This window comes from Calonectris borealis, chromosome 2 (assembly GCF_964195595.1).
Source record: "Calonectris borealis chromosome 2, bCalBor7.hap1.2, whole genome shotgun sequence".
In the NCBI taxonomy this organism is placed as follows: Eukaryota; Metazoa; Chordata; class Aves; order Procellariiformes; family Procellariidae; genus Calonectris; species Calonectris borealis.
The window spans coordinates 8,181,381-8,201,683 of record NC_134313.1 but is presented as its reverse complement, the minus strand read 5'-3'; the positions used below and the strand labels follow the sequence as shown (position 1 = coordinate 8,201,683).

At 42.0% G+C, this 20,303-nt stretch overlaps 1 protein-coding gene across 4 annotated transcripts in view; it reads left to right on the top strand.

Moving 5' to 3' along the window:
- The window catches only part of KHDRBS3 (KH RNA binding domain containing, signal transduction associated 3), a 104,965-nt gene that overhangs the window by 13,336 nt on the left and 71,326 nt on the right, over positions 1 to 20,303 (top strand). For all 4 annotated transcript variants that reach the window (XM_075141121.1, XM_075141119.1, XM_075141120.1 and 1 more), the window contains exon 2: positions 17,485 to 17,603. In XM_075141121.1, the coding sequence (XP_074997222.1) occupies positions 17,485 to 17,603 (119 nt within the window). The remainder of the gene's footprint in view (positions 1 to 17,484; positions 17,604 to 20,303) is intronic.

Below are 20,303 nucleotides of genomic sequence, written 5' to 3'. Positions count from 1 at the left end.
AGATAAAAAAATAATTCAGACCTGTTTCCTATGGCAAGTAGAACCATACCATAAATGCTATAAAACTGTAGTACATTTTAACTTCCTTTACAGGGTATATTTCAGCAAAAGCTTACTGGCATAAGTTGGTAGTTATTTCAGAGATTTATGCAGATATAAATTATGAAGGTTTGTTTCATTTTTGCTTTAATCTGGAAAATTATGAGTAATGTTCTATTAGGTGAATGGTAGAAATAGGAAGTTTAGGAAAAAACTTTCTCCGACAGATGCCATAAAAGTTGGAAGATTGCTTCCTCAGTGAAGGTGCTACATGGATAAGCACATGGTCCTACAGACAGTAGCTTATTGCAACTTAGATCTCACTTCTTTCCTGGAGAAACTGGTCTGTTGGCAGAGATTTTAGTTCCTTCCCTTGAGAATTGCAGCTGGAATGAGTCCCTGAGCTGGACTTTAGAGGTTTATCACACTTCTAGGGAAGTCTGATCTTGGTCTAAAATTCCATGAAGTGATTCAACTGATTTTATAAGAATAAGTTTAATAGAATAATATTTGGAAACAACTGAATGTGGTAGCAATTTGCTTAATTCTGTGTAATATGTATCTTCATACACAGGAAAGATACTTGGATTCACCTGCTGTTGAGCATGTGGAAGGGATAGTAATTAAATGTTATCTGCTAGTTAATTTTTAACTTGGATGCTAAGAGTTTTTAACACTTAATTTATGTTGAGGTTCATACACGAAATTTACACACGGATTTTTTTAAGCTGCACTTTCCCATAGGGCAGTAGATGTACAAGCTGCCTTTATGTTTTTCCTGCCAAGCCATGTTACTGCAGCCAAGGACAGGACTGTAATGGATGACAAACAATAAAATAAAAGTACTGCCTACAACAATTGTATCAAAAGTAGTGTTTTGCTTCATTTGTCTGCTGGCAGTGGCAGTAATGGCCTCCTGAAGGATTAGAGGTGTGTTAAATTAATCTAGAGTGGTGTGCTAGAATTAGTCCCCTTTCTTCTACATGCACCAACTAACCTCCATAGATTTGTTTCATACATCTGTGCACCAGAATATGCAAATGCTTCAGGATCTTTGGGTGGTTACCTTTTTCATAAGTATTCTGAAAGCATTTTTCAAATTCTTGAGCAGACGACACCAAGTTGGGTGGGAGTGTTGATCTGCTCGAGGGTGGGAAGGCTCTGCAGAGGGACCTGCACAGGCTGGATCGATGGGCTGAGGCCAACTGTATGAGGTTCAACAAGGCCAAGTGCTGGGTCCTGCACTTGGGCCACAACCCCAAGCAACGCTACAGGCTTGGGGAAGAGTGGCTGGAAAGCTGCCCAGAGGAAAAGGACCTGGGGGTGCTGGTTGACAGCCGACTGAACATGAGCCGGCAGTGTGCCCAGGTGGCCAAGAAGGCCAACGGCATCCTGGCCTGTATCAGGAATAGTGTGGCCAGCAGGAGCAGGGAGGTGATCGTGCCCCTGTACTCGGCACTGGTGAGGCTGCACCTCGAATCCTGTGTTCAGTTTTGGGCCCCTCACTACAAGAAGGACATGGAGGTGCTGGAGTGTGTCCAGAGGAGGGCAAAGAAGCTGGTGAAGGGCCTGGAGCACAAGCCTTATGAGGAGCGGCTGAGGGAACTGGGAGTGTTTAGCCTGGAGAAGAGGAGGCTGAGGGGAGACCTCATCGCGCTCTACAACTCCCTGAAAGGAGGTTGTAGTGAGGTGGGTGTTGGTCTCTTCTGCCAAGTAACAAGCGATAGGACGAGAGGAAATGGCCTCAAGTTGCTCCAAGGGAGGTTTAGATTGGACATTAGGAGAAATTTCTTTACTGAAAGAGTGGTCAGGCCTTGGAACAGGCTGCCCAGGGAAGTGGTGGAGTCCTCATCCCTGGAAGTATTTAAAAGACGTGTAGGTGAGGCCCTAAGGCCCTAAGGGACATGGTTTAGTGGGCATGGTGTGTTGGGTTGACGGTTGGACACGATGATCTTAGAGGTCTTTTCCAACCTTAATGATTCTATGATTCTGTGATTCCATGATTCTATATTTTTTGTTTTATAGATAAAAATACAAGCCAACCACAATGTTATGTCCCTTCATGTTCACCTGTGGTTTCATGTTCTTTCTGTACAAGTTTACCTTTTCACACATCTTACACATACATAGCTTATGCTTTAGTAAACAAAGTTGCAGACATGAAGTCTCAGGAATCTCAGAGCAATTTACATCAAAGGACCAGGAAACTTGTGTTAGAATCAACAAGCTGAGAAACTTAGGAACAGTAGGTTGAGTCAACACAGATATGCATGAATGTTGCTCCAGCATATACTGTTCTCAATAGCTGACCTTTTACAGGCACTGAAGTAGTGATAGCATTCACCTTCCTAGTTCACTTGACAGTGCATGTCACAGAACATACAGTTTTTTCTCAATTTCTGTAGTAAGAGTGAGATTATACTTGGTGGTAGTGGTTATGTTGGATCCAGTGAGTATGAGTTTTCCAAGTCCTAACATGTCTGATGCGAACTCTGAGTTTCACTGAATTCAGTGTAAGAATTTAGACACATTGCAGGTACTTGTGATAGCCTCATGTCTGCTCCTTTCCCTAACACGGAAATATGAACAGCAAGTTTTTATTGGACAGAAATGTGTTTTAGACAGCATGCTGTTCTGGGAAGCAATGGGAAGAGATGTGTGAATTTGGAAGAACGTGTACACTTTCAGCTGTGCAGAGCAGAGTAACGGTGGGGCTATGGAGGGGGGAAACAATGGGCTGCTGTATTCAGGGTTTGTCTGAATCTCTTTCTCTGGACTGTTTGAGCACGTGTAATTCTATGATGCAACGTGGATTTCTGGCATGCTTTCAGGTAACAAATCATGGCTTTCTGGGCTACAGTATTTAATGAGAAATAAATCTTGGGGTGGGGACAGAATTTACTAGGACTAGTATTCTTTAAAAATACAAAAGATGGAACAAATCTTTCCTTTAAAAAATACTTTCAAAACTCTTCTGCAGAACGGTAGAAATCAAACAAGGAGCCTGCTAAAACTTGCACTAGTGCTGAGTAGAGAGGAAGGATCACCACCTTCAAAGCACTGGCAATGCTGTTGCAGTGCAGCCCAGGATGATGGTGGGCTTTGCAAGCATATGTTCCGGGCTAGTGTTCAGCTTGTTAGGACTCCGAGGTCCTTTTCTGCAAAGGTGCTTTCTAGCTGGTTGGTTGCCAGTCCGTTCTGGTGCATGGGGTTATTCCTCCACAGGTACAGGACTTTGCACTTCCCTTTGAACTAAATGAGCTTCCTGTGTGCCCATTTCTCCAGCTCATCAAAGTACTTTTGAGTGTCATTGCAACCCTCGGGTGTTTGAACCACTTCTCCCAGTTTTCTGTTATCTGTAAACTTGTTGAAGCTGCACTCTGTCCCATCATCCAGGTTATTGATGAAGATGTTAAACAGTATTCACCCTTGGAGCACACCACTAGCTGGACTGGTTGTGATGCCACTAATCACAACCCTCTGAGCCAGGCAGGTCAGTTTTCAGTCCACCTTGCTGTCCGTTTCTCTAGCCTGTACCTCATCAGCTTACATGGGGATGGTATGGGAGACTATCAAAAGCCCTACTACAGATAAGATGGACAACATCAGCTGCTTTTGTCTCATCTGTGGAGGTACTCATATTGATGAAGGCTCTTAGTTTGGTATGGTGTGACTACTGTCATAAATCCACACAGACTACTCGCAGTCACCTTGTCCTTCATATGCTTGAAAATGGTTTTCCAGGGCTGTTTACTGCATCACCCTCCAAGGGATCAAGGTGTGTCTTACCATCCTGTTGTTCCCCAGGTCTTCCTCCTTGCTTTTGAAGGTAAGACTGATGCTTGCTTTGCTTCAGTCATCAATGTTCCCTGATGATGTTCCTGGTTCCAGCTGGGACAGAGTTAACTTTCTTCCCAGTAGCTGGGGGGATGCTGTGTTTTGGGTTTGGTATGAGAGGAGCATTGATGGCCCATTGATGCTTTGGTTGTTGCCGAGTGGTGCTTGCACCGGGGCTTTTCGGCCTCCCATCCTCTGCCAGGTGCATGGGAAGCGGGGGGGGGGGAGGGGAGGGGGGGGCGTGAGGGGGTGGAGTATAGCCAGGATGGCTCACCCAGCTGGCCAGTGGGGTATTCCATAACATGTGATGTCATGCTCAGATGTGATAATTAGGAGGCGTGGTTTGGGAAAGGGGGGCTCTTGCGGTGCTGTACATGTGGGACATCAGTCGGCAGATGGTGAGCAGTTGCATTGTGCGTCTACTTTGTGTATTCTATTATTGTTGTTATCTTTGTTATTATTACTGTTCTGCTTTGTTTTATTTCAATTATTAAACTGTCTTTATCTCAACCCATGAGTTTTCTCACTTTTGCCCTTCCGATTCTCTCCCCCATCCTACCAGAGTGGGGCAAGCAAGCGGCTGTGGGGTGTTCAGTTGCTGGCTGGGGTTAAACCACAACACCATGACCTTTCAAAAACAGAATGGTCTGTCGATGACATCAGCCAGTTTCCTCAGTGCTTATGGATGTTTCCTGAAATATCTGGTTTAGTGATTATTTCAAGTAAACTGACTTTTAGGTGTGAATTGTGTTTTATTAGGATTTATCAATAGCGTATGACAGATTACTGAATTAAGGATTGCCAGAGTGTGAGGCTGTACCTTGGCCTTCTGTCAGTTGGGTTGGAGGGTGCTGGCAGAGCTCTGGAGTTGCTAAAAATGATTTTTAGAGAAATAGGGGACAATAACACTACTTTGTCTTGCTGATGGCTACATAAATCTTGTATAATGCTAGGTAAACAGTTTTACACTTGTGTAACTATCAATTATACAAAATATGGGGATGGAAGATACCTACACTACCAAAACACCTCTTAGTAGGGTATCTCCAGAATTAAATGTGGTTTGTTTGAATCCGTTGGCAGTTTCTTAGACGGCACTGTCTTTGCCAGTGTCCTAAAAAGCTTTAAATTGGCTCTTCAATAGTACTCAAGTCTGTCTGCTTTAGGGTTCAAGAACTGGATGGCTAGTATTTCAACTTGGCAATAGTTTAAAATGTGATATATGCATATTAAAAGCTGTGAGTCGTATCAGGTTTTCAAATGATATCTGAATTATGCTTTTCCTGTGAAAGTTGTTAAAGGAATCAGAGGAGGTTTATTGAATAGTGCTATGTACATAATAAGAAAGAAAGGATACAGACCCTTCTTGATGACTCACCAAGATGACAAGTTAAATCTTGTGTAAGGGCTACCAGATCGTGCTCATACATATAAATGAAAAAGATGGAACAGCTTTTGTAAGGGCTCTTGATACAAAATATTAACTGCATTTTGTCTAAACCCTATGGCCCAAGTAGTATAAGATGATCTGTATGTTGGATCCCCTTCTGAAATAAGAAGTCATGGATTTACATTTGAAATCTGCATCCAAAGTAGCTTTATATCTATACTGCTAATTGTCATGTTTGCACATGCTGCTTTAAGGGAGCTACTTTAATACTAATGCCTCTGTTTTGTTCCTACCGTACCATCTAAATAGTTTAGAGGGCTTCCAGAGCTTTGCGTTTGGGACTTGGGGGCTACTTGTGCTGTCATATGGAAGCACAAAAAAGTTTGCGGAAAGAGAATAGTGTTATCTATAGGCTGTTGCTCAGTAGATACAGTAGGTAAATACAAGACAGCATGGGTCCCTTCTTGGACACCTTCTCCTTATAAGAAGAATTATAGGATGCCTGAGGCTTTAAGAAACCTCTGAAGGTCCAGTCTTCTGCTCCAAGCAGGACAAAAGCCAGCACTTTTGCCAATATTTAGGAAACAAGGTTAGGTGTTCCTGAAGCAGGGAGGAATAGGGAAGTCAAATGTGTTCATCCTGATAGGATGCAGCATCCAAGTTTGAAGTACTTGACTGTAGGACATTGGGTACTGTTTTTCCGCATGTATATAAGTTGCTTTTGGAAGTTTTTATTAAGTTATGGAGCAAATGAGTTGACATTTTTGCAGTTAGATTCCTGACTGTGCTAGTGTAGAAACATTCATGTGTAAAGACAACTGTCAACAGTAGGTAAATCATATAGGAAATTTAGCACTTTGGAGAGAGCTTTTGAACTTATAACAATGAGATAAATAGTAATTTTCAGTGGAGTAGGGTTGGTATATGGGCCTGAAGCCTATGTTTACATCTTGTTTTTTTCCTGAGCAAGACTGACTGAACATCTGTTAATATCTTAGATGTTACTTTTGACAGTTGCTACTGTGGTGCTTTCTACTTTATTGCTAACATTAATCAGTCTGAACAGATTTTAGTGTAGTCATTTTTGATGTGAAGGTAATAGGTGTTCAATTAGTTTTGAATTGCTTAAATAAAAAGGCCTATTAAAAATATTTGTCATATTGGTGGCTGAAATGTATTTTCAGATCAGTGCAGACAGTAGTACTTAGACTGTAAAATAGAACTTACAATGCCTGTGAATGCAATTTAAGTAAAGATTGGTTTAAGTCCTTCAACAGGGTTATTATTATTAATTTGAGTATGCTGAATGTTGTAGACATCATTCTAGCATGAACCACTCATTTTATTGTAAATTCAAATTAGATTCATTGTCAGTTGCTTCTACAGAATTAAGGTGGCATATAAAAGACAGTTATTCTGAATTCAACTATTGTAATAGTGTGCATTTGTTGAAACAAATGCCTATGTTTCTTATGCACAGTTCATGCTCTTAATGTATTACTTTTTATGCCAGTTCAGAATTAGGACCTACTGCGGAGGCTACATTTGTGATTTAAAAAGGCTTTTTTAAAGTATCAAAATGATGGCTGAGGAGGATAGGTGGAGTTTTCTGAAGTTGGTAGAGGAATGGGGATGGGTGCAGTTATAGAGCAGCTGCATTAAAAATTGAAAATTTTATTGCACATTTGATTCTTTTAGATCCATTCAGGATGGATCTGGATGTAGCCATTGCACATATATTTAACAGTCTCATTTTAAAATTTTTGAGGCTATTTTTATTTGCTTGATTACTTAAGTTCTCTAATTTGCCTTTTTCATAAAGATAAACTAATCAGTACTTACTTTGGAAAAACGTTGTGGGTGGGAAAAGGGATATTTGTCCAAGCATTTACTTACATCAGAAAACGTTTAGTTGCTGCTGTCTTGTGTTTTTTTCTGAGGGATTGGGGTACTACATACAATTCAAACTGAGGAATTCTGTATCTCTTGTGAATATGTACGCAGAGAAACTGCTTTAAAGCTAACTAGGCTATGCTAGACATGTTTTCATAGAACCATTAAGGTTGGAAAAGACCTCTAAGATCATCGAGTCCAACTGTCAACCCAACGCCACCATGCCCACTACACCATGTCCCTAAGCGCCTCATCTACACGTCTTTTAAATACTTCCAGGGATGGTGACTCAACCACTTCCCTGGGCAGCCTGTTCCAAGGCCTGACCACTCTTCCAGTAAAGAAATTTCTCCTAATGTCCAGAAGAGAAGATACTCAAAAGCAGGAGGCTAAGTCCACCTCTTCTGTTTAGTGCAAAAATTGAGAGGGTCATCCAGCTTCATACTGATCAAGAGGACAGAGTGAGTAGTAGGTCTCTTAGAGGCTGTCTTCAGAAAATCTGTGGGGTTTATTTCAGAAAGCCTTTTGAAATGTATTAGAGCCTTAGTGTGTTGATTATAGCTCAAGTTCATGTTGCAGAGTACTATTTTCAGCTGAAAAGACAAGTATTTGTTGGAGAGGTACTGTTTCAGATACTTTTAATTGCCCCATTAGTGGGGGAGGAAGTAAAGGACTCCAGTGTAAGAGTTGTATAATCTGAAGCAGTTGATACCATTTTGTTATGACAATGAGATTAAGCTGTCATCAACATCATCAAAATTAGAACTAGTGTTGTTCATCATCCTATGTTTCTGCACTTTGGATTTAGCAGAACAAGTCATTGAAGGACTGTGAGCATTAAATCAACATCCAGCATAGCAGACCTTCTATGACTTGGCTTCATTGCAAAAGTTCTAACTGCCAGTGTTTTCGGAATAGGTGTGCTTAAAACGTGCCTTCTGAGATGCAAGTGTGGATTTTGCCACAATGAAAATTTTCAAATAAGAAACAGTATAGAATGCTGGGGAATTTTACACATGGTATAAAAGTAATGTTTTAATCCCAAAGACTGTTTCAGAAGTACTTGCTGATACTCTGAACTGGAAGGATTGTAGAAAGCTTGAGGAAACTGAACAAATATTGTCCATTTTTTTCCTCCATTAAGGAAAAAACATTTTTGTTTTGAAATTCTGCTACAATTGACTTGGAGTCCCCCTCCTCCTCTGGAGGCTTATCTTTTATCAAAGCTTGGGTGTGTGCCTTAAAGGAGATCTTTATAAAATGCAAACTAATAAGCCAAAGTCTGGTTTTTGTAGTACCATCATTTAAATTTTTTTCTAATGTGAAACCATAAGGAATCATACTGTCAGACCAGATATCCATCTAGCTCAGTGTTGTATCTCCAGCAATGGTTAATGGCAGAGTTTTTTCAAGAAGTAGAAGGACAGGGAAAGTATATAAAGATACTTTCCACACCCTTCAATTTGATTAAAGAGCTTTCTGAGCTGCAGATGGTGTGTTTTTTCTAAGTTAGCTATGAAGTCTTGAGAATTTACTGAGAAATACTATTGTTATTGGGGCATGCTTCAGTAGTTGTATAACAGATTGTTTGGTTGACTTGGTCTAAATTTTAATTTTCTTTCTCTTAGCTACAAGCTAATAAAATTGGAATTGTCCAAATAAAGCAAAATATACTGCTACTGTTGTATAGTGTAAGTAATTTCCCAAACCTCTTCAATGTATTTCAGTCAAACATTATTTAGGAGTATTTATAAAGGATAATGTTATTCTTACAGTATTTTCATTTTCAAAATTAATGCTGAAACTATTTCTAGTGCGAGCAGGGCGCAGCCCTCCTCCAGGCTCCAGAGGCTCGCTCAACTCGTGGTCGTCGCCCTCCCAGAAGAGGACCTGGCCATGGTATCCACTCGGCCGAAAGCCATCGCCAGGACAAACGTGGCGACCCAGACGGAGCCCCTACGCAAACACACATCTGTCCAGGTCTCCGGGTGCAGGGAGTGCCTGAGCCTGTCCCTTGTACAGGAGGGCAGCAGAGACGACGCCTGTGTGCGCTGCGACCAGGTGGATGATCTGCTCAGCCTGGTGGCAGAGCTGAAGGAGGAAGTGGAGAGGTTAAGGAGTATCAGGGAGTGCAAGAGGGAGATAGATTGGTGGAGCCTCACCCTACCGTCCCTGAGGCAAGGGCAGCACATGGAGGCTCCACAAGAAGCGGAGGATCCCCTGCCCTCTTGCCACCAGGCAGAAGGAGGGGACCCAGGCGACGGAGGGGAATGGACACAGGTCCCTGCTCGGGGCGCCAGGCGAACCCCCGCCCGGCCTCCCACACCTCAACCTTCCCAGCTGCCCCTACACAACAGATATGGGGCTCTGGAACTTGAGGGCCAGACGAACGAGGACGCAGATGAAGGCCCAGCCAGGGGGATGCCTGAGGCGAGGCAGCCAGCCCCACAAATTACGACTGCCTCCGCTAAGAAAAAAAGGAGGGTAATTGTCATTGGTGATTCCCTTCTGAGGGGGACGGAGGGCCCAATTTGTCGGCCAGACCCATCCCACAGGGAAGTCTGCTGCCTCCCTGGGGCCCGGGTGAAGGACATTACTAGGAAGCTCCCTGGTCTCGTGCAGGCCTCCGATCACTACCTGCTGCTGGTTACACAGGCTGGCAGTGAGGAAGTTGCAGAGAGAAGTCCCGAAGCGATCAAAAGGGACTTCAGGCTGCTGGGGTGACTGGTGGGAGGATCGGGAGCACAGGTAGTGTTTTCCTCGATCACTTTAGTGGCAGGGAGGAACACTGAAAGGAACAGGAAAACTCATTGGATCAACACGTGGCTCAGGGGCTGGTGCCATCGGCAGAATTTTGGCTTCTTTGACCATGGGGAGGTTCACACGGCACCGGGCCTGCTGGCGACGGATGGAGTTCAGCTGTCTCACAGGGGAAAAGGATTCTCGCGTGTGAGTTGGCCGGGCTCATCGAGAGGGCTTTAAACTAGGTTCGAAGGGGGAAGGGGATAAAACCAGGCTCTCTAGAGAAGAGCCTAGGGGCGGCACGCCATTGTCGGGGGAGAAATCGGCAGCCCAGCTCAAGTGCATGTACACCAATGCACGCAGCATGGGTGGCAAACAGGAGGAGCTGGAAGCCATTGTGCAGCGGGGTAGCTATGACTTAGTCGCCATCACGGAAACACGGTGGGATGAGTCGCACGATTGGAGTGCTGCAATGGATGGCCATAAGCTCTTCAGAAAGGACAGGCGAGGAAGGAGAGGCGGTGGGGTAGCCCTGTATGTTAGGGAGTGCTTCGACTGTCTAGAGCTCGATGGTAGTGATGACGAGGTTGAATGCTTGTGGGTAAGGATGAGGGAGAAGGCCAACAAGGCAGATGTCCTGCTGGGAGTCTGTTATAGACCACCTAGCCAGGATGATGAGGCAGACGAAATATTCTACCAGAGGCTGGCAGAAGTCTCCCAGTCGCTAGCCCTTGTTCTCGTGGGGGACTTCAACTTTCCGGATGTCTGCTGGAAATACCACACGGCAGAGAGGAAACAGTCGAGGAGGTTCCTGGAGTGTGTGGAGGATAACTTCCTGACGCAGCTGGTAAGCGAGCCCAGCACGGGAGGTGCCTCGCTTGACCTGCTGTTCACGAACAGAGAAGGACTGGTGGGAGATGTGGTGGTCGGAGGCCGGCTTGGGCTTAGCGACCATGAAATGGTAGAATTCTTGATACTTGGTGAAGTAAAGAGGGGGGCCAGCAAAACCACTACCATGGACTTCTGGTGGGCGGACTTTGGCCTGCTCAGGACGCTGGTCGAGAGGGTCCCTTGGGAGACAGTCCTGAAGGGCAAAGGGGTCCAGGAAGGCTGGACGTTCTTCAAGAAGGAAGTCTTAAAGGCGCAGGAGCAGGCTGTCCCCATGTGCCGCAAGAAGAACGGGCGGGGAAGGCGACCGGCCTGGCTGAACGGGGAGCTCTGGCTGGGACTCAGGGAAAAAAGGAGAGTTTATCACTTGTGGAAGAAGGGGCAGGCAACTCAGGAAGAGTACAGGGATCGCGTTAGGTCGTGCAGAGAGGAAATTAGAAAGGCAAAAGCCCGGCTAGAACTCAACCTGGCCACTGGCGTGAGAGACAACAAAAAATGCTTTTATAAGTATGTTAATGACAAAAGGAGAGCCAAGGAGAATCTCCATCCTCTATTGGATGCGGGGGGGAACGTTGCCACCAAGGATGAGGAAAAGGCTGAGGTACTCAACGCCTTCTTTGCCTCAGTCTTTAGTAGTCAGAGTGGTTATCCTCAGGGTACTCAGCCCCCTGAGCTGGAAGACAGGGTCGGCGAGCAGGATAAACCCCCCATAATTCAAGAGGATGAAGTTATGACCTGCTACGCCACCTGGACGTTCACAAGTCTATGGGGCCGGATGGGATCCACCCAAGGGTACTGAGGGAGCTGGCAGAGGAGCTTGCCGAGCCGCTCTCCATCATTTACCAGCAGTCCTGGTTAACTGGGGAGGTCCCGGATGACTGGAGGCTCGCCAATGTGATGCCGATCTATAAGAAGGGCCGGAAGGAGGATCCGGGGAACTACAGGCCGGTCAGCCTGACCTCGGTGCCGGGGAAGATCATGGAGCGGTTGGTTTTGAGGGTGCTCACGAGCCATGTCCGGGACAACCAGGGGATCAGGCCCAGCCAGCACGGGTTCATGGAAGGCAGGTCCTGCTTGACTAACCTGGTCTCCTTCTATGACCAGGTGACCTGCCTAGTGGATGAGGGAAAGGCTGTGGATGTGGTCTGCTTGGACTTCAGTAAAGCCTTTGACACTGTCTCCCACAGCATTCTGCTAGAGAAGCTGGCGGCTCACGGCCTAGACAAGTACACCCTTCGCTGGGTGAAAAACTGGCTGGACGGCCGAGCCCAGAGAGTTGTGGTGAACGGAGTTAAATCCAGTTGGTGGCCGGTCACGAGCGGTCTTCCCCAGGGCTCAGTACTGGGGCTGGTCCAGTTCACTATCTTTATCAACGATCTGGACGAGGGGATCGAGTGCTCCCTCAGTAAGTTTGCAGATGACACCAAGTTGGGCGGGAGTGTTGATCTGCTGGAGGGTAGGAAGGCTCTGCAGAGGGACCTGGACAGGCTGGATCGATGGGCCGAGGCCAACTGTATGAGGTTCAACAAGGCCAAGTGCCGGGTCCTGCACTTCGGCCACAACAACCCCAGGCAATGCTACAGGCTTGGGGAAGAGTGGCTGGAAAGCTGCCCAGAGGAAAAGGACCTGGGGGTGCTGATTGACAGCTGGCTGAACATGAGCTGGCAGTGTGCCCAGGTGGCCAAGAAGGCCAATGGCATCCTGGCCTGTATCAGAACCAGTGTGGCCAGCAGGAGTAGGGAGGTGATCGTGCCCCTGTACTGGGCACTGGTGAGGCCGCACCTCGAATCCTGTGTTCAGTTTTGGGCCCCTCCCTACAAGAAGGACATGGAGGTGCTGGAGCGTGTCCAGAGGAGGGCAACGAAGCTGGTGAAGGGCCTGGAGCACAAGTCTTATGAGGAGCGGCTGAGGGAACTGGGGTTGTTTAGGCTGGAGAAGAGGAGGCTGAGGGGAGACCTCATCGTGCTCTACAACTACCTGAAAGGAGGTTGTAGTGAGGTGGGTGTTGGTCTCTTCTGCCAAGTAACAAGTGATAGGATGAGAGGGAATGGCCTCAAGTTGTGCCAGGGGAGGTTTAGATTGGACATTAGGAGAAATTTCTTTACTGAAAGAGTGGTCAGGCCTTGGAACAGGCTGCCCAGGGAAGTGGTGGAGTCACCATCCCTGGAAGTATTTAAAAGACGTGTAGATGAGGCGCTTAGGGACATGGTGTAGTGGGCGTGGTGGTGTTGGGTTGACGGTTGGACTCGATGATCTTAGAGGTCTTTTCCAACCTGTATGATTCTATGATTCTATGAAATGGAATTGCAGTTATGTCAACCCCGTATGTTTTCTGAAGCCATGATCATTTGATTGTCCTAGAATTTGAGCCTTGGATTCTTCACTTCTTCCATCTGAAGGAGAGAAAAATCAGTATGAAATGATTTGGATTTAATAGGGTGTCTGATAAGACTTCTGAATCTAAGGAAAAATAGTAGAACATTTTTTAAGGATTTGCAGACAAACTTACCTGGTTCCTGTTTCTCCTGATCTTGTGTTTTGGAAACATTGTATTAAGGACAAATGCAGTAAACATTTCTGTTTACTTTGTGTTTGACATTTGATCTTACATTGATTATATTGATTTACTACAGACAAATACAGAGCATCGCTTTGTTCTATATTAAACTCAAGTATTTATATTGGCTTAGCAGGAAGGGAGCTGGAATCCTGGTTTGTAGTTCTGCCACAGGAAGATTAATTCTACCTAAAGATTAACGTGGAACAATTCTAGTTTGTCATTATCTGATGTATCTAGCAACATTATTCGGTGAATTAACTGAGGAGTAATCATTGCTTAGATCTCCCTGCTATGATTAAATGTAAAGAAAAAAATCTATGCAGTTATTACTTCATCCAGTTAAATTGCTGGACTGTTGCATTAGCTGCATCCGTGGTCTGAGAATATGGGATTTTAATCTCTAGTATTATGGGAAGCTTTAATCACATGTTTATTTACTATTTGCGATCTAGGAAATGTCATAGCTTCATATAGCTAAGCAGTACAGAATGTAATCTAAGGATTAGGAAAAGGCAAATCTTCCTATCCATTTGACCTTGAAAATCTGATTGGATTTCCTGTGTGATCTGGCATGATTTTTCCCTAATTATCTAAAGCTTGATGTATGTGATAGATACCGAATAAGCTGTGCAGATGTGGGTAAAATTCTAATGCTTAACTTCATTTCATATTCATCTTAGATTTGAATCCAAAGAAATGACAAGAAAAAACAGAAAAATCTGAGATAAAATGTGGTCTCAATGTAAGATAAATTTTCAGTAATTCTGTAGCCTTGACATTGTTCATTCAAAATGAATATCTTAGGATAGCAGTGAATATGCATAAAGTCTTAAGTCAGTTTGATTTAGTTTTGGATCATAATAGGAAAATCTTTTATCTTATTTTGTAGTGCTATGGCAATGGGCTATGGCTGTTTAGTAGAAGAAAAACGAGTCATTTGACTTAAAAACAAATGGGGAAAATTGTGATCCCTTTTGCTAAGAGCTACTTGGCAGCCTCTTACGGGTTTCAATAGCTTCTTCAAGCAAATGGAAAGTTGATTAAAAAGTGGAAGTTAGGATAAATGAAGAAATGGTTGTTCTTAAAATGGTCAATAAAAAGTATGTAGCTATTTGGGGTAGGAAAACTGATCTTCAGAGGAATGAATGGATTTCTTGTAGTATTTACTTCGGCCACTTCAAGTTGAGTGATTACTAGAGCAAGAATGTTCTTTCGATCTTTTTAATTTTTTTGTATTAGTAAATTAAAAAAAAACACTATAGAATTATGAGTGTATCTAGCATAATCAAGTTGTTGCAGTCAAGTCCTTCAAATACTGAACTCAAATAACTTACATAAGCTAAAATATTTAGGAAATACAAATAACTGTATTGATCTTTTACGGAATTTGTGCAGCTAGCTCATCTGAGGAATGTTAGTGGGATGTTAGAACTCTACTCTTAATTCTTAAAATACATTTTAACCTCGACAAGTCTGTTTGAAACATCTGAATGTTCCTGAAACAAAACTCACTTTTAGGTGTAATTTCTTGGCAATTTCAAAGAAGGTCCTTAAACCACTGTTCATTCATAAACTTGTGGTTCTAATTTAGAATTCCTTACTACTTCTAGCAATGCAATTTTTATTAAATTAAATTTTCAGGTGAGCAGGGAGATTGCAGTGTATGCCATACCATGCAGTTGTGTACAATAGTGTATGACTCAACAGGAGAAAACAAATTTTTAGCTTTACCAGTTCATAAAAACATGGTGGGATTTGATGATACACGGACTTTTATTTTGTAAGTTTAGATTACTTCAGGAGAAAGTCCTTTACTGTAACAGTAATTACAGCTACTGAAGACTTCTAAAAATCTTGTGTCAGTCTAACTCCCAGGAGTCTTCGGTGCACTGATCTGTTCCAAAATACTACAGCACAGTGCATTAAATTAATTTTTAATCTTGAATGGAGTTGAACTGTGCTTTTCTGATTTTTCTGAACAAATTCTAGTCCTAACAATTAAAGTAAATACTAAATTAGTCATATTAAATTTTGTTGTAACTGCATTTGCTTCAGTCATAACAAAGTGGATATATTTTTATTACGATTTTAATATTTAGTATTTCTTGGTGTAGAATGTTGCTAAAGAACAGCATACTTCTGATCAGTTTTGAACTTTGAGTATTTATACTGTTAATAGTGTATACCAACTGCAGGGTTAAATATCAGTGTCATGTTTCTGTTTTCCACTTGTAAAACATACAAACCTCTAAGTATCTAGCCTTGTTTTCCAAGAGAAATCAAAGAGCTTTATCGTAACTGCCCTTGTTACATCAGGAAGCAGGGGTGTTAAAAGTAGTTTATTTGTATTTGAGTGCTGTGATAGTACTACACTTGTATGTCTGAATGTGATATTCAGAAACTTTGACTTGTAAAAAATACATCACCTGCTTTCTGAGTGGGAACATCATGCCCTATAAAATTTCAGTCTTAATTTCATCTGGAAATGAATTTCAATGTAACTTTACATCTATTTGGTTGCCCATAATTCTCTAGTCCATAAAGTAACATCTACAAAGAATGTGTGAATTCCATTTTTACCTGGATTCAGCTGTTAAAATATGTTCCTCAGTAGTTGTCAGCCTGTAGGCTGAGGGGTTTGGAGTTTAAGCATGCTGAACACAAAGGACATTTCAGAGGAAGGTTGCTTTGATAGAGCTTCTCCAGAATGTTTATGTTACTAGAATCCATATGATCAAAAACTTCCTAGGGACTTACCCAGAAGGTTTGATAGTATAGCTGGGAAAGGCTTTTCTTTCAAGAAGCCTTCAGGTAGTCTTAGGGTAGTTTGGCTTGCTTAGTTCTTCAGTCACTGAACATTAACTTGAATAAATGCAATTGTATTTGTTTCCTGTTCTGTGCTAGTGAGGTGAAAATTTACATGGAAGACTGGAATTTCAGTTTTTAGGAAAGATGTTAGCATCTTCATTTCTATTGTGGTAAATGGGAATGGACTGGTATTCGTTAAACAAAGCTGCTAACGATGCATGGATTTTTTCATTAGTAAGAAGTTTTTGGTTTACTACTCTCTCTGTTTTTGACTGGAAGTACTTTCAAACTAAATAGGGTGCTTTCTTCTATATTTTTGATTGGTTTCTTTGCACTCAAAAGTTATTGTTACTGTCTCCTGTTGGCATAAGATCACATTCCCACTAAAGAAACTTCAACTTCTACTGGTTAAGTAGAGTAGAAGGGTGTGTTTTGTTGTGGAAAACTAACAAGATATTTGAAGATTTGGGAGGACAAATGCTAGATGACTGTGGAAGAACTTTTGTCACACTTCTGAAATTGGTTGGATTTTGGTATGTCCTGTGCTAACATGTTTAACACTGCAACTCACAGCATGCTGGACTCCAGTCCAGCAAAGACTTCAGGCAGTGCTTCATTTTTAAGTCTCCTTTTAAGCTTATGTATCCCCACCAATGAAATGAAATCTGCAATTTTTCATTAGCGTACTGGAGAGTCAATATTTGGAGAGAATTATAATCAAGAATCAGTTTTGTATGTAGCTCTAGAATGAGTAGTCATGCAGCCTGGTTTTGAACTTCTAAATCTCATTCCTAATTCTGTTGTTATTGGTATAACACTGATCTCAGATTTTTGGGATCTATGTGCCTCATTTACATTCCTGAAATTTTGAAAGACTGATTTGACAATTGCTCGTAAGTGCACTGTAGACAACCACCGTTAAAACTCTATACTTTGTTTGTATTATAAAGGGATAAAATAGTCAAGTATTAAACTGTGCTGTAAGTTTTTGATTTAAAAATGAATAAAGGTATCTAAGAATAGTTTTTCCTGCTTGAGCCATATAAAATGTGAATGTATCCTAAGTATTAAGCTAAAAGTCAGCATTTAAAATGCTTGCAATGCTAATTCAAGGTGCTGATATGAACATGAGTATTAAAAAAGCAAAACATGGTTTACCCCATTGACCTATATAACTAATTACATGTATTAATTACATATTATGCCATATGTATTATGCCATACAGTATTAGTTTTAAAGTTTTTAATTTATACTGCCTTTGAAGATTCTCAGCTTTTAGATTGTTGTATTAAACCAAGAAAATAACTAACTCTTTTCCTTTAACAGAAATTGAAAAATTCCAAAAAGGGGAAGGAAAGGAAGAAGAAAAATATATTGATGTAGTCATCAATAAAAATATGAAGTTGGGACAAAAAGTTTTGATTCCTGTAAAACAATTCCCTAAGGTAAGCCCAATTTTCATATTTCATAAATCTAAGTGCTTATAAAAGATATTCCACTAATATCTTAACTAGTTCTTTAACTGTTACATTTAAAATAGTAAATTAACAATTTCTATTGCTGTTCTGCAGTCTGTTCTATAGAAATTCTAAGGTAGGAATGGTTCTTGTTGGTATAAATTGGTGGCAGTCACACAAAAAAAGTATGTTGAGAATAAATGATAAATGAATCATATTTTCAGGATAGCAAGATCCTCCTCTTCAGAATAGCAAAAGGCATTAAATATATTTAAGTTTATTTTGATGCCAGGCTTTGAAACTTTCTTATTGTAGGTAGAAGTGCAGCTTAAAATGCACCATTAAAGGAACTCACTGTGCAAACTTTTTTCTCATCCTCTTAAATTTTGGCCATTGTTTGTCTTGAATTAGTTAAGTCTACACTACTAAATTATACAGTCTATTCTGGAGGGGTAAGGACTGTTTTTTTAATATCTTTGACCACCATGAATTCTTAACACTACTTTACTGCCAAGTATTATCCTGCAGTAAAATACTGCTACCTGTAAGCATTTATTCAACATTCAATAGGCTCTGGGACTTTATTCTTTTGGTCCCTTTGTAAATTTTAAGGTTAATGTTACGAAAATCAGATTAGCATTTTTTCACTTGTTTGAAATGGCTTTTTCTTCCTACTAGAAATTTCAAGACTGCTGCTGTTTCTGCTCATGGAGGAAAGGAATTCCTTCATTCCTTCCTCCATTTCTTTAAGAAGACTTACTCTAATTTTTTTCCCACACTGTCAATGTTTTCCTCACAGACTATGCTGGGTAACTTGCAGGGATTCCTTTACTGCTGTTCAAAGTTTCACGAAATATTGCTTCAGTGAATTCAAGATTGCATACCATTTATATGTGGGCACCTCTTTGGAACTCTGGCTTAAGTCATCTTTATGACTGGGAAGAGGTATATACAAACATACAGAAACATAAAGATGGGAAGGTAAAAGATAAGGGAAGCTTACATGGCCAGTGTTTGTAATCAGGATGTTTTTCTTATAGAGGTTGAGATGTAGATACTTGAGCTCAAGGGAGAGAAAGCCAAAATGGATATTAAAAAGGGAAACAGTGCCTTCTGAAAGATGCTTCTGCTTCTTTACGTAATGTCAACTTTCTTTAAAGGACTAAACACTGAAATTCTTATTTAGGATAGCTAGTAGGAAAGCCTTTGCCATCTTTTGAATGGGCAGGTGTCCTCAGTAGTTCTGGTCCATAGAGACAGTCTTTGTCTGAGCTGGGATAAAGCCTGGTATGTGCTATGGAAAGAAACCTGAACTTATATCCAGATAGAGCTTTGATGTAATCCTGTATGTGACTCTTTAGATCACCAGCATCCAGGGGGCAGAGAGTACAACTGCTGTGCAGAATAGACATGCCATTTGAGTTCCTATATCTCCACTAGGACTTTCTCTGCAGAAAGCAGAATACTGGATCTCTACTCACACAAATCTCCCTTCTGCCAGAGCAAATAAAATCCTAGATATTCTCTATTTAAGAATATTTTTACCCCAATATAGGGGGGCTCAATTTTTCTTAAAAATTTCCATTTTATTACATATAGATGAATATTTATTTTAAAGCTTACTCATTAAAGATTCCATATAGTCAAAAGGAATTAAATTTTTTCACTGTAGAGGAGCAGTCTGGGAGGTGAGTATGAATTCAGACATATGACAGGTACTCTTGAACTTCTCTGAAAAACACCCACCCTAAACCACAAGCAGTCACTGCAGTTTAGTATCACTTGTTTACTAGGACCAGGCTTGTGGTTTTATTTCTGAGATCTAATAAATTTAACTACGTTGTATGAAGTGACATAGCTTCAACATGGCAAACTGAGAGCCTTGTCTTGGCATACTGTAGTCTGCAGTGAGTGACATGAGTTTTCAATGGCTGTACCCAGGGGAACAAAGTCTTATGCAAAGCATTTGACACTGTCCCTCATGACATCCTTGTCCCTAAATTGGAGAGACATGGACCACTTGGTGGATGAGGAATGGGCTGGACGGTCACACTCAAAGAGTTGCGGTCAATGGCTTGATGTCCAAGTTTAGACCAGTGACAAGTGGTATTGGGACTGGCGCTGTTTAACATCTTTGTTGGCAACATGGACACTGGGATTGAGTGCACCCTCAGCAAGTTTGCCAACAACACCAAGCTGTGTGGTGCGGTTGACATGCTGGAGGGAAGGGATGCCATCCAGAGGGACCTTGACAGACTTGAAAGGTGGGCCTGTGTGAACCTCATGAAGTTCAACAAGGCCAAGTGCAAGGTCCTGCACATGGGTCGGGGCAATCCCAAGCACAAATGCAGGCTGGGCAGAGAATGGATTGAGAGTAGCCCTGAGGAGAAGGACTTGAGGGTGTTGGTTGATGAGAAGCTCAACATGACCCAGCAGTTTTATAGACCGTTTTGCCTACAGGAGGTGTTAGTATTAGTGCAAATGTGTCATTTGTAGAAGGTGCCAAGTGATAGTTCCTCAAAAATGGTTAAAAGATTTGGTTCCCATTTATGGGCAATTTTTTCCTGCCTCCTGATCAGGGTTGGTGACAAATGCTTCAGAAGAATGAAACTTAAGTCTTAAATATGGATGAAATTTGTGCAAAAAGCTTTTCCGCATGTGAATATTGAGTTTAGAGCAGTTCTAGCA